Source organism: Puntigrus tetrazona, chromosome 3 (genome assembly GCF_018831695.1).
Source record: "Puntigrus tetrazona isolate hp1 chromosome 3, ASM1883169v1, whole genome shotgun sequence".
NCBI classification, from domain to species: Eukaryota; Metazoa; Chordata; class Actinopteri; order Cypriniformes; family Cyprinidae; genus Puntigrus; species Puntigrus tetrazona.
Window position 1 is genome coordinate 21,329,576 of NC_056701.1, and position 13,736 is coordinate 21,343,311.

At 36.4% G+C, this 13,736-nt stretch overlaps 1 protein-coding gene and 1 pseudogene across 2 annotated transcripts; one reads left to right on the forward strand and one right to left on the reverse strand.

Annotated features, from left to right (window-relative positions):
• The window catches only part of LOC122337841, a 131,022-nt pseudogene that overhangs the window by 33,897 nt on the left and 83,389 nt on the right, over positions 1-13,736 (reverse strand).
• LOC122337639 (synaptogyrin-1-like) lies at positions 753-13,673 on the forward strand. Of its 2 annotated transcripts, none has more exons than XM_043233794.1 (4): positions 753-1,116; positions 8,188-8,425; positions 8,790-8,935; positions 9,461-10,905. In XM_043233794.1, exons 1-4 carry the CDS (start codon positions 1,021-1,023, stop codon positions 9,560-9,562), a joined length of 582 nt encoding a protein of 193 aa, XP_043089729.1. In that variant the 5' UTR covers positions 753-1,020; the 3' UTR covers positions 9,563-10,905. The 2 variants fall into 2 exon arrangements, with proteins under 2 accessions (XP_043089729.1, XP_043089728.1); XM_043233793.1 differs by lacking the exon at positions 9,461-10,905 and adding an exon at positions 10,912-13,673 and having other exon boundaries at positions 756-1,116.

Here is a 13,736-nt window from a genome sequence, read left to right on the forward strand (position 1 = left end):
ATTTCTGACTACTAATCACCATCGTCCTCTCTCTGGTTACCAGCCACATTGTTCATAACACACTGTCCCTGTTATTTTCATTCAGTAGTTGACATTTTATTGTAATACTCACTTTACCTTATAGCATGTGAAGCAATGACGAAATTCTATTGAATAGGCCTACATTATTCCTAAAATTTAAAGAGAATCTGCCAGAGTAGTCTCACTATTCCTCTTACTGCTGAATTTTCACAAGCGTCTTCAACTTACTGTATATTTTTCCTTTAGAGATGTTCTTATCTCATTACAAAAGTTATAGTTTAATATTAATTAAAAACATCTTGTTTAGATTTATCTATCACCACCTGCAGAGTAGATTTTTTTATATAGCAGTCTTTGGCTTATCCTTTTGGCGATCCGTTTTTTTCCGTTTTTTTTTAATGACCTTTAATAAACTAAAACATTTTTATTTTATGTATACTGTCTACACATGACTAAGCATTTGTCCTCTGGGTGTGGGCTATGGGCAATCACTAGGTGGCACAATGTTACAAGGATTTATCATTTTAAAATTTAATGCAATTGCCTTCGATTGGATTTTTATAATTTTCCAACATCGCTTTTTACACTGCTGATGTTTACTAAAGTAATCAACGCCTAGTTCAACTTTATTTCTGCCACATAAACACAGTATCTGCTCAGGGTCTGGCGGGCACGTGGTTGGTGGCGCGCCTAAGTATCCTCGAGAGCGCGCATCAAGCTTGACAGCATAATGCGCGCTCCCGTGTTCCCCCGGATGCGTGTTTACTCAGTCTCCTCTCTCCACCCTTGAAATGAGAGAGGTACGGAGTGGAAGGGACATCGTTTTACAAGAAAACCTCCACGAACGGACATCCGGAGATCGAGACCGGGCGACAGGCGAGGGCGAAGCGAGAAGAGTCGAGGTGTAGCGCGTGGATAAATTGATTCGAGACCAAGGTCAATTATCTTTCTATATAAAAAAAAAAACTTCAGACACGGAGAAATCACGAACCTCTGAGGATGGAGCAGGCATACGGGGCTGGCAAGGCTGGCGGCACCTTCGATCCAATCACGTTCTTTCAGCAGCCGCAGATTATTCTTCGAATAGTGTCATGGGTGAGAGGCATTCTGCTAATTGCATAATTTAAGCGCGAGCCCGAGCGTCATGTGATGACGCGTTAACGGCGAGTAAAGCTTTGCCGCCTAAATGCACAATTTCTCCCTCTAATGTACGCGTTCGCGATGTATTGTTACTTCTTTTTTTGGCAAAGAGACGTGCGCGTGAAATATTGAGATAAAATACTATCTTTGAGTACTGTAGCATGTGCGTCACATATGTATTGTTAATATGAGACGTTAACTGATACAGGCTGATTTTCTGAAACTGTGTTTTCTGGAATATCTGATGTCTGGTCAGTAGAAATATTGAAATGTTAGAAATACTGCTGTGTAATGACTGTTGTCCAGGGTAACACTGTCTAACTAGCTAAAACCACTCACAGACCACACATCTTATCTTATACCTAAATAGCTATACATGTTATGATAGTAATTGCAATTGAATGTAGCCTATATATTTATTTAAAAAAAACAACACGCCATTAATGGATCTTATATTAATAAATATGCAGAGGTTTGGAAAGCAAAAGCCAGGCTGTGACAGTATCTTAAGATGCTCGATATTTATAAAGCAGCCTGGCAATGCCCTGTTCATTTACAGGGGAGGTTTCGGTCTGTTAACTAGCAAAACAATGTTTAACACTTAGTTTCTTTGGCCGTTTTCCTCAATCTCGATTCAATCGAGTTGCTCCTGATTTGTTTAAACATTTGGCCCTTGCATGCGTGCACTATTTGCTGATAAAAACGTTTGGCGGAGAGACACATGGTGAGGGGGTGGTGGGAGATTAGAAGAGGGTGGCTGGTGTGGGGGGAAGGGTGGGCAGGTGTCTGAATCGCTGATTAAGCCACAACTATGCAATTGGTGATCAGTCAAGAACTGAAATGATGTACATATCGGAATCGAAATACAAGGGACTGGTAATATCATAAACGAGCACTGACACTCGATCAGTGCTCGCTTATTAAAAAAAAGACATTCACTGCCAGCTAAAAATTAGCTAAACGTAGCAAAACATTTCTCTGGTTATGCTCTACAGAATGATTACATTTGTATACTATTAAAGTATTTGAAGTTTTTATCTATTAGTTACATTGATTTACACTGAATTTACATTTAATATTTGCGGTAATCTGAAAAAGTCTTGGAAATTCATTGGTTTTAGCTGTGTTGGATATAGTGGGAAAGTTTAGTGTTTTGGATAAACGCAATGTGATATATTACTGATCCTCGTGACCAAGTCTTTTATATATCATGGATATTGTTAGTATTAAAGCTGAGCTACTTTTTCTTTTGCCGTTTTTTTTTGGACTCTCCTGAGATCCACTACTTTGAGATGGGATGTCCTCTTTGTCCATCCAATATAGAAGATGTTCTTGAGGTGACAGTTCGGTTAAAAATGAATTCTTCTTTTTTCTTAGGTCATGCCTCATTCCTAACACTTTTCCTGTCGCAAGTTTGCTCTGTGTGTTCTCTATAAACTGCCCGAGTGCCGTCCTGCTTTCTGTTCCGAACAAAAAAAATCACATTATTAATAAAAACGTTTAAATCATAATTTTTAAATTAGTGCTGTCAAATGATCAGTCACATCCAATATAATAAATACTTACAAATGAATGCAGTATGCTTTTTTTAAATATTTAAATACATCTCCATATATATTAATATACAAGCATAACATGTTTTAAACACAGAATAATGAAACAGTTCACGTTAGGCGAACAAAAGCATTTGACGGCACTAGTTTAAATGTAAAAATTTTTGAAAATTGTGAATCAGTTCAAATGAGCATAAGATACAATAGTGCATTAATAAATGAATCCAGTTTGTCACCATACCTGTATATGCACAGAAATGCCACCCTTCATGCCAGCTGTTGATTTGCATGTGTGCAGTCTGCTGTGAGGAATCTTCAGGATGGACTGGAGGTGTGTTTGTCTGATTCATACTCTGATTGGCTGAGTGAGTGCTGCTTCTGCGTTGGCATGACAACTATCTGAGACCTCAGACTGGATACTACCAGGCTGATGAGGAAAATGAAAATGGATAAACAGTAAAATGCATAATGGGATTGCCTCTAGAATATTTCAGGATTTGAACCTTTCATGCATCATCTCTTTGGCTCTTTCTATGAATCTCAACATTAGTGTGAAGTAAACTTCTTAGTCATGTTTCTGTTCTACCTTGATGATATAATGTCTGATTCAGGATTTTCCTGAGTCTTTCCTTGTTTTTTGCTAGTAAACAGGGTCTGGCTTTAAAATTGATGATCTTTTGGATCTCTGATTTACGTAAGCAGTCTCTTTCCCACAGGAACCCCCGATGACACATATTTTACAGACAGAGTTTGATAACACAGGCATTAAAAAACCTCTAGGCAAGAATCAGCAGTTCATTTATTTACTTTCCCAAGCTGCCACACTGTATCCACCCAACATCTAACTGCAGTCTGTTTCTCTGAAACACAGAATTGCCACATCATTTTCCAGCTCGTCTGTTGCAATTATCCTTATTTGTGAGAATATGAATTATGGTGAAAACCCTGGCTGTTCTGTCCTTTACAATGAGCATGTGATGCTTTAAATATAGCAGGGTCATTTTACTGTAGTCCGTTCTGGGACTAATGGCACAGCAGAATACTGCTGCAGGGCAACATACTCTCCATCTCTTCTCCATATGTCCACCTTTTTTCCTGCACAGTCATTACGTCAAGAGGGAAAATATAGTTTGCAGAGCCTTTTTATCCCTCTAACGATATTATTCTAGTTTGTGATTCATTTATTTCCTGGAAGGATTCTCACTGTAAACTCCTGCATCGTGTCTCCTATCTAATCCGAATATATTATATCTTGCACTCTTATTAAGAAGACTAATAGGTAAAATAGACATACATATAAATGTTCTAATGTAATATAAAATAATACATGATAGAGTGATAATACAAAGTCATGAATCAGTTTTTTAAAACGGACATCTTTTTTTAAGCTGAATAGGCTTTCCTTTAATGGGTGGTTTGTTAGAACAGAACAACATTTGGCTGAGATGCAACTATTTAAAAAAAAAAAACATTAAATATTGAGGAAAAATGCATTTAAAGTTGTCCAAAGTATTACTTAACAAAATGTAAGTTGTGATATATTTATGGTAGAAAATTTACAAAATATCTTCATGGGACATGATTTTTACTTAATATTCTAATGATTTTTGGCATAAAATAAAAAATTATAATTTTGACTCTATTGCTAGAAATATGCCTGTGCTACTTATCACTGCTTTTGAGGATCAGGGTCCCATATGAGACTATATGTTGTAGTTTTATTATCGTAGGAGCTATTAAAATATCTCTGACATGAAGTATGCTATTTACCAACGTAGCAGAGCAGTTACAGTGCAGCTTAATTCAATTTTTTTTCTGTTTATAGCAAAACAGACCTATTGCTCTACATATGACTGATGTTTGCCAATTTCCTAATCTTGTTTCTCCCATCACGGATGCATGATTTCTGAATGCTGTGAATCAGTGGTCATATTGACTCTGTGGGGGAGCACTTCAGATGTATAGGTGGTCTTCATCTCTAGTCTTATGACTCAGTCTCTCTCCCTCTCTCGTGATCTCTCTTTCCCCGCATAGTGAACACAAGGTCAGGGAGATTAAAAGCGAGGGATTGGAGGGGAGGGGGAGAGAGAGAGAGAGAGAAAGAGAGGAAAAGCTCGGTAGGCATGTAACAGACTGAGAAAATGATGAGGGACATGTCTTTTTAGTGGACATCCTTTAACAATAACTTACACCATCCAGACTATTAGTGATGTAGAATGGTTGCTCTTTTCTATGCAACTAAAATAAATGGGTGCAAAGTGAAATCAAGTGCACCAAAAAATAATTGATACACTCAAGAATCAGATGAGCTTGAATTCATCACTGATTTATTTGAATTAGACCAGATGATTCATTCAAAATATTGATTTGTTCATAAGATAATTTTTTCATTGTTTACACTAAGTGATGGTAGAGTGTCACTGATGAGCTGTAGATTAATTTTACTCTATAGTAGGAAGGTTTACTTTAACCTGTCATTGTCCTGCCTACTATCTAACATTACACAAGCGGCTGCTGTGTTTTGTGTAAAGAGCTCTGTTGAATAGCTGGACAGCTCTATTCCACTGTATTTCTCTTTCTTTCAAGGTGTTGATTGATTTATTGGTGGGTGAGCCATAGTTGCTGGCTCTAAAATGGTACAAGCACAAAGCAGCCCCAGCTGATGTGTCTGGGTGATTGAAGAACAGTAAATTACAGTGAAGACCAATGAAAGCCAATAAAATATGACACACCGACCTTGTGGGATGTGATAAAATCTTCAAAATGTGACGTGTATGTAATATTTAGGATACGGTAGCACCTTATTAATCCACTATGGGAAGTAAATTCAGTACAATACAGTGAAATTTATATCAATACAAAACGGAAACGTTATTGTATTATTAATATCAAACATGACAAGCTGGTAAAAAGAGAAGAAATTGGTGAATGCATCAATGTGCAGTGCTGGCTAAAATCATTAGAACACTAGTATTTTCAGCAGATAGAAGTCAGTTATTTGTACCAATTGCTGTATTGTGTTATTAAGAAATATCACTTTTTATTTCCATACCTTTATTTTGGCATTAATTGTAATGATCCAATGAGATATTTGCACAAGGAGTCTGACAACAGCCAGTGTTCCACACAGATATCTGATCTAATCATCATCCAGTCTGTATGGAATGACATGAAGAAACACAGTACTATTAAGTTTTCTTTATCAATTAACTTCTATTAACTAAATTAAAGCTCACATTTGATGTGAGCATCCTTTATGTTTAAAGCAGCTTTTGCCCTATAGGTGCACTTGCGCATAATTTTTCAGATAGCTTTGCTAGTAGGTTTCTTTAACGTCTTGGAGACGTTTACACAGTTCTTATGAATTTAGCCTGTCTGAGTTTGATTTGACAAAAATGTCACTGGATTATACCAATTAAACAACCTAAATGAAATAACTGACTTAAACCACTGTATATTTTAAATTATAAAAAATGTACAAGAATGGTTTTGTCAGTTTATGCTTTCATTTAAGGAGATTAGAGAAACCTCACTGTCGCATTTATAAAAAAAGAAACAATTAGGACAGGGAACTGTTTTGTACTTTTGGAAGAATAAATTAGTTTTTACAAATTTCCACTTAAATATACACATGTGCCTAAAACACTCCAATCAGGTTGAAACGGAGCATGTAAGGAGCTCTGCTCCTGATAATCACAAGATCCAGATCCCACGTGCCCCCCGTTACAATGCTTGCTTTCATGCACTCATTGGCCATGGGGCCTTGTGATCCAGAGAGCTAATTAAAGGCTGGGAAAACACTAGACCACATACTTGAAATCACAGACTCAAGCAAGAAATATGTATTACAAAAAAACCTGTGTGCCTTTAGCAGCGCTTTTATTTATCTACAATCAGAAAGCAATGATACTGCTTTATCATCTCTAACCTTACAATCATGTTTGCATTTACAGTCTTATTTTCTTTGACTTAAGTGTCTGGAAGGACAAAATAAATGTAAAAGGAAAAGAAAAGGAATTAAGATATGTTGAAATCAGATGTTGATTCATTGTTGTTCCTTCGTGAATCAGTTTGGCCGTGCTGTACATGTGTTTTTTGATTCAATAAAAAGAACTGGGTTCGTAAGAATCCATAAAGTGCAGAGTTTTTGAAAGTATGAAATGGGTTTTAAATGTTAAAATGTGATAAACAGCCTCTATATTATAAAGTAGGGCTTGCTTTTAGCTTAATTTAACTGTAAGTCAGCCGCGTTTAAATGTGCTTGATAAGATTAAGATAAAGGTTTGAATGAGCCATTGAACCTGTATGCTAGAGATTCTGTGTTTATTTGATTTGATGTTGCCAAACCCCTTAACATTACTTTTAAAATAAAGCTGATTCTCTGGATTAAATCATAGGCTCGTAGCTGACAATTAGGGAACAACTATGGAACAGTTTGCTGGTAGCCAAGAGCATTTTAACTTAATTGCATGAGTGGAGTAATGAAGTGTCTCTCTCACTCTCACACATTCAGACATATTGTACAGATGCACAGGCCAGCTATTAAAACCCCTGCCTTTGCCAAAAATTGCTTCCATTCTTTTGTCTATTCCTCTGGAGCCAAAAAGCGAACGCGGGCTCATCTGAAATAAAAAAGGCACTTTATTATTATGAACATGTCATATGTATATACCCTAGCTTCCTGTAGTAAACAAACTCGATAACAAGCAGCAAGAAAGTGAGATTAAAAACAGACATACACATGTTTGGTGCTTTTTGTGGTGATGGATTACATCTGCACACAATATTTTTAGCAAGACCTTGTGGTTGGGTGCAAAGAAACAATTTAATTCGGTGGCAGAAAATGCTTGTTTGTTTACTAGGAAAGCTGAAATCAGCACTACAGTGGACATAAATCGCATTTTACCAACTTCAATTGACTCTGTAGGTCTTTCGACACAATGCTTAATGTTTCGATTGAACCCTGAACTAAAGATGTGCTCACAAATTTTTGCTGACAAATAACCAAACATTAAAAAAGCTGAAGTTAAGCAGTATAAGAATTTGCCCAGCTTTTTAAAAATTCAATTATGATTCAATTACTAATACTTCAGCAATTCAATTTGAAAAGCAAGAGGAAAAGATATCTTTGTAGATATCTAGTTAAGTGGCTCAAACAAAGCACTGTCTGTCATTCAAAGATTTGATGCTACTAAACTGAACCTTTTCCAAATCCAGTGATTAGTACTTCCTCAAAAGCACTTGTCTTAACCTAGTACCTTGCATTTCACCTCACCTCCACTTAGTACTCATCTATCTTACACGTAGAACTTGGTATATACTATGGATACCGTTGGCTATCATGACTTATTGCTTAATATATTTTGAATTTCTAAACCTGTCTACCTAAGACTAAATAAAATGAAGTGTTATAAGTCCATATCACCTTTACACAAATTCTTATATTTTCATTTCTTTTTATTTCCCTCCTCAGATCTTTTCCATTGTGATCTTTGGTTGCATTGCTAACGAGGGCTACGTGAATCGTCCGGATGAGGTGGAGGAATATTGCATCTTTAACCGCAACCAGAATGCCTGTAACTATGCTGTGGGTATGGGATCCCTGGCCTTCCTCTGCTGTGCTGCTTTTATGGCACTGGACGTCTATTTTCCTCAGATAAGCAGCGTTAAAGACCGCAAGAAGGCTGTGTTAGCGGATATTGGCGTTTCAGGTAAACTGCTGATACTACACTCTTTTTTCAAGTGTCTCTAAGAAGGTCGTGTTTCCCATATGCAATTGTTTTTAAGGCACTCTTGGCGCAAGAGCACTCCTAGAGTCTAAATCTGAACTCTCACTACTGCTTTATCTTGAGCTAGACTGCCCTCTATTGGCAAAATGTATTGATAAACGTAATGATTTGCTGTGCTGATTTTGTGGTCCAATAGCATATCTTAATATAATTTGACTGCTTTGATCAAAGCAACATTAAAATATGCCATCACTCTTTGCTGTTGTTTTGTTATGCTTTTTTATCAAAGGCATTTATTATTATGCTTTTGATATGAAATTTTCCATATTTCCATTTTTCCCCCCAGCCTTCTGGTCTTTCGTGTGGTTTGTGGGATTCTGTTTCCTTGCCAATCAGTGGCAGGTGGCTAAACCAGAAGATAACCCCCTCAAAGAGGGTGGAGACGCAGCCAGAGCAGCCATCACCTTCGCCTTCTTCTCCATATTCACATGGGTCTGTACTGACTAATTATTTTGTATTCTTCTGTAAATTTTGTGAGATCCAGTGTCTACATTTTCTTTTCAGTCAGAATTGTATTGTAAATAATGACTGGGTCACTTTTTATTTATTTACAGTAGTTTTAGTCATTTTTGTTCATATTTATTTGAGTTAGTTTCCCTGATAATATTTTAAAAAATTCTTCTAATGAAACTTTATTAGAGTGCGTGCATGTCATGCTTTCTTCTCGATGAAGAACCTGTGAACCTCAATCACTGTACATGACCTGTGCTTCTGATCCACATGGCTTCATTCACTAATCTTCTTTCTGTACTTTGCTCTCTAGCTTGTTTTTCAGAGATTTCACCTATTTACCCCAGTAATCTTTGCTTCGCTGTTTGCAGATTTCTTCTTAACCTTTAATTCCTTGAAGCACTTTCTCTTACAGAAACCACCCAGCTGCATCAATAAGATTAACCCAGTGCTGGTGAAATGTTTTTCACTTTTTCTTTCTGTTGATCACTGGCTATTTTTCTTTAGGGTGTTCTTACATTCCTGGGCCTGGAGCGGCTAAAGAAAGTCTCATTTGAAGAGGAATACAACAAACTGTTCACCCCTCATACGCCACCTCCATTTGTCTAGCATTTACCGCACACATACTTATTTGTTTACTATGCCATAGACACCAACTACAGAAGCACCACTCAAAAAATCCAACAGCTATGGTTGCCACTGAAGATGTTATGTTTTTTGATGTGCTGTGTGGTTTGTTTTTTGTTACAGTGCCATATCAAGCCCTGAACTTCCTTGTACCAATTGAGAAAAGTTTTAAATAACATATGACACATATCCACCTGGAATTAGATCTATTCCAGCATTTATCATACGAGTAAAGACTTGGGGTTAAAGGTACAGTACTTTATAAACGTTTTGGGTCAGTAAGATTTTAAAAAATATATACTTTTTTACTTGTTACATTACTGTGGGTAAAGCACCGTTTTTTAACATTGATCATAAAAGGAAATGCTTCTTGTTCAAATCAACATATAAGGACAATTTCTGAAGAATCATGTGACACTGAAGATTAGAGTTATGATGCTGGCAATTCAGATTTGCATCACAAGAATAAATTGCATAAAAAATATAAGTTAGACAAACTTGTAATAATATTTCACAATATTACAATTTTACTGTATTTTTGATCAAATAAATGCATGTTAAGCATAAGATGCCTCCTTACAAAATACATTAACATATCCTACCAACCTCAAACCCAAAAATCAATGCTTTTGTGCTGATTGTTTTGTTTAGGTTTTTTTAATGTTTGTTTTTTAATTGCAGTTACATTTTTAATTGACTAGGGGGCACCAGTTGTGCATTAAATGTTTGGCTGAGCTCTTGACAGAATTGTTTTGTAACATTATGCAAAGTTGTTTGCAGGATTTGTGGCCTGATTCTTTGACAACATTACACGCTCATTCACCTCTGTTGCGGTCATGGAGTTTCATGATCTCGTTTTAATACAGTTTGTTTACAGTTGAGCTGCTGTTGTTGCTTAAAACCTTTGATGAATATCGATCCTCTGTGATTGTGATGTATACTCGCAGATGTTGTTTGATTAAATTGTCTTAAGTTTGCCTCGATCTTCGGTTTTACGCTTTGTTTTGGATTCAGGTTTTTTGAACATATGCTTGAAGAGTTCGAACAAGTTATAGCTAAATATATTTACGACTCGGTTAAGCTTAAAGCTGACTAGCCATCTAAATCTTTTCTCTTAATCCAACTAACGCTTTTCTCTTTTTTTCTCTCCCTCTCTGGTCTGTCCTGTCATTTTTAACTCCTTTCATTTAATTCGTACCTGTTTCCCTAACTAATTCCACTTCATTTACTATTCACCTACACTCCTCTTATCCTATTGCCATATCCTATAATTCTTGTTAAAATGTCCCCTGATCCCACCATCTCTTCCTGGCATCTTCATTTTCCTAAAGGCCGGTCAAGCTTTTTTCGGTTTCCAGAGGTACAAGTTAGGTGCGAGCTCGTCCCTCTTCTCTCAGGACTACACTGATCCCAGCCAGGATCCCGCCGGAGTGCCTGCTGCAGGCACAGAGTACACTGGATACAACGCTGACATGGAGGCTAATTATGACGGCTCTGGGGGATACCAGAACCAAGACTACTAAGGTCGAGTGTAAGGATGCACACAACAGCCTTAACAAGCTAGGCTGACTGGGTTACATGGGGGAAACTTAATATATAGGGTGAAAAGGACAAACAGGAACTTATTTTGGGGGGTAGAATATGGGGACCAAAGCAGGCTGACAGGAATTCAGGGGTTTGTTTGGTGCTAAAAGAACCCCTTGTTGAATCAACTTTTGGTGACAATACACGATTAATGAGAATTTTATTAAGTCTATAATAAAATATGATATTTTGCAGTTTAGAGACTGTGGCACAGGATTGCTAGAATTGTTTTGTTTTTGTGCCACCAGGAATTTATGCCTTTGGTTTTGGGCTTGATCAGATCAATTGGTCTACAGATGTGTGTCCAGCCTGGTTTAGTACACTTTATCCAGATTTGTGAACAGAAATCGAAACTAAACTAATGGAACTTTGTGTCTAAAACAGTCATAGAAGCTATAGCGTAATATTTGTCAGACGTGTGAGAAAACCTGACCAAACTAAATATTTCTAAAGACCACAGTGTCTTTTTGTTGGTAAAGAGTAGGTGCTTCAATGGTATATAGTAACCCTTAACCTGTCACTATACAGATACTGCATTGATAGCTCTCTGCTGCCATTTTGTCAATGTCCAAGGATCTCAAAAGATCACTTTTAAGAGTATCATGTTTGGGATTAAATCAGTCTCTGCATTGTACCAAGAGATACCAAGAGAACTGAATGGTATAGCCTATAATGTAATACAGAGAGTAAAAATTATGGAGAAAAAAACTGGTACATTTTCGAGAGCTGCTGAACTGCAAGTTGTTTGTTTGTTTGTTTGTTTTAGTTGTGCAGCTATGATTGCATTATTTAAGATTTTCTTTACAGACAGGTGACATTTCATAAGCGCAGAGGACTCAAACATTTGAGTATTTGGATTCTTAAGCATCATTTCAATTGGCCAAAAAAATCAATGATATTTTAAAGAAAGGCATCACAAGTACTCTTTTCAAGCGAAGCGTTTCACATTTAAGGCATTTTAACTACCAGATTTAAGGCGTCGAATGAATGTGCATAACAAATAGTACAGCAAGTAAAAATGAAAACTCGTGGTATATATAGGCCTACGCAAAAAAATGGGCTTTGTCGTGTATGTGCTACGCGATGGGGAAAAAATAGGGTTGTGGCGTGTCATATGTACGCCAAAAAACCGCGTCATACGCGCGCGAAAACTGCGCCAAGCACGTGCAAGTGTCATGTAAGCCAAAGTCAATTTTTGCGTATCAACAGTGTTCGTTTTTATTTGGAGCGCTATTTCATACGCATTTTCATGAATCCGCGTCAACTGTTCTTCAAACGACTGAATTTCCCCCGCGAAAATTCTCCCGCTGAAATTGAACGCACCTCAAATTCAATCAGCACGTGTGAATTTAGGCAACACAGACTACAATCAACTCGGAGTCCGTTCATGCATTCAAATGTGATTTAGGGCCGCCGTGCATGTCGTTTTCATCATGGTAAACGTTTACATTTTTATCTAGACTAGACATAATGACCTTTGACGTTGTCATTAATATCTTTTAATCACGAATGTAAACAAAGTGGCGCAAATGCACTAGGAGAGGGGAAACGGCAGGGCTGACGTTCACATTAATGCTTTAAAATGTGAACAAAAACGAGGCAGAGACACTCAGCACGAACAATTAGCGCCTTGTCTAAATATGACAAATTAGTGCTAATGACTACAGAAGAAAAACCCAGCCAATACCTCACAATTATGCTAGAAAGAACAGACTAATAGACTTAATTTCAATGCTAATGTGTCAAATATTTAGAGCAAATGGTAATGTCATTATAATGGTCTGTCACTTGTGGAAATATTATTCATAATTATGTATGATAATGAATTCCTTTGTAGCACCCCTAGTTTTGTTCTCTGGCAATCTTTTTTTATCATTTCCATTTTTTTTTTACTTTTGATCATAGTTACTGTAAAATCTCTTGCACTAGAGCAGCAGCGTTGTGCATTACAGATAAATTATTTTTATTTTAAATGAAGTTTAAAATAAAAATAAACAAATGTTCATAATTATGTACCTAAATATATAAAACCAGCATATTTTTATTTAATGACAAAGATGTAATATAATCAAGTACACAAAATATCTTTATAAATTTATTACCAAAATAACAGTCAAAAATAATATTGTGTATTTTGCATTTTAAGGTGTGGTAGAATAACATTTATCCTTTCTCTGTTTAGGACGTGACATTGTTTTCTGAATCAGGAAGCTTTTTCTCTTATTTTATTTCTTGTTGTAACTCCAAAAAAAAAAAAAAAAAAAAAAACACAAAAAGCTACAATACAATCAATATGTTATATAGGTGATGTATCAGATGTGTTCTTATATAATATATATGTGCAGTTATGGAGCTGGGGAAAAAATTGTGTAAATTCTTTTGATGTGGTGATTGTCCATTAACTGAATCACTAGGTTAAAAAGGCTCAGTGTATTTTGTCCTGTCTTGTATGTTGCTTGTCTGGTAAGACGTCTCATATAGCTGAAAATAAAAGAAATTGACTGATGGACATAGTTGGCTATTCTTGTTTCTGTTCATTAAGAAAAATATTTGATTTGATTGTTCTTATATA

Bases quoted from the DNA above. Each gene is read 5' to 3' on its own strand.
- LOC122337639 (XM_043233793.1), top strand. From the start codon at position 1,021: ATGGAGCAGGCATACGGGGCTGGCAAGGCTGGCGGCACCTTCGATCCA. The intron at 8,426-8,789 runs GTAAACTGCTGA...TTTTCCCCCCAG, and splicing joins AGCGGATATTGGCGTTTCAG to CCTTCTGGTCTTTCGTGTGG. The intron at 8,936-10,911 runs GTCTGTACTGAC...ATTTTCCTAAAG, and splicing joins TCTTCTCCATATTCACATGG to GCCGGTCAAGCTTTTTTCGG.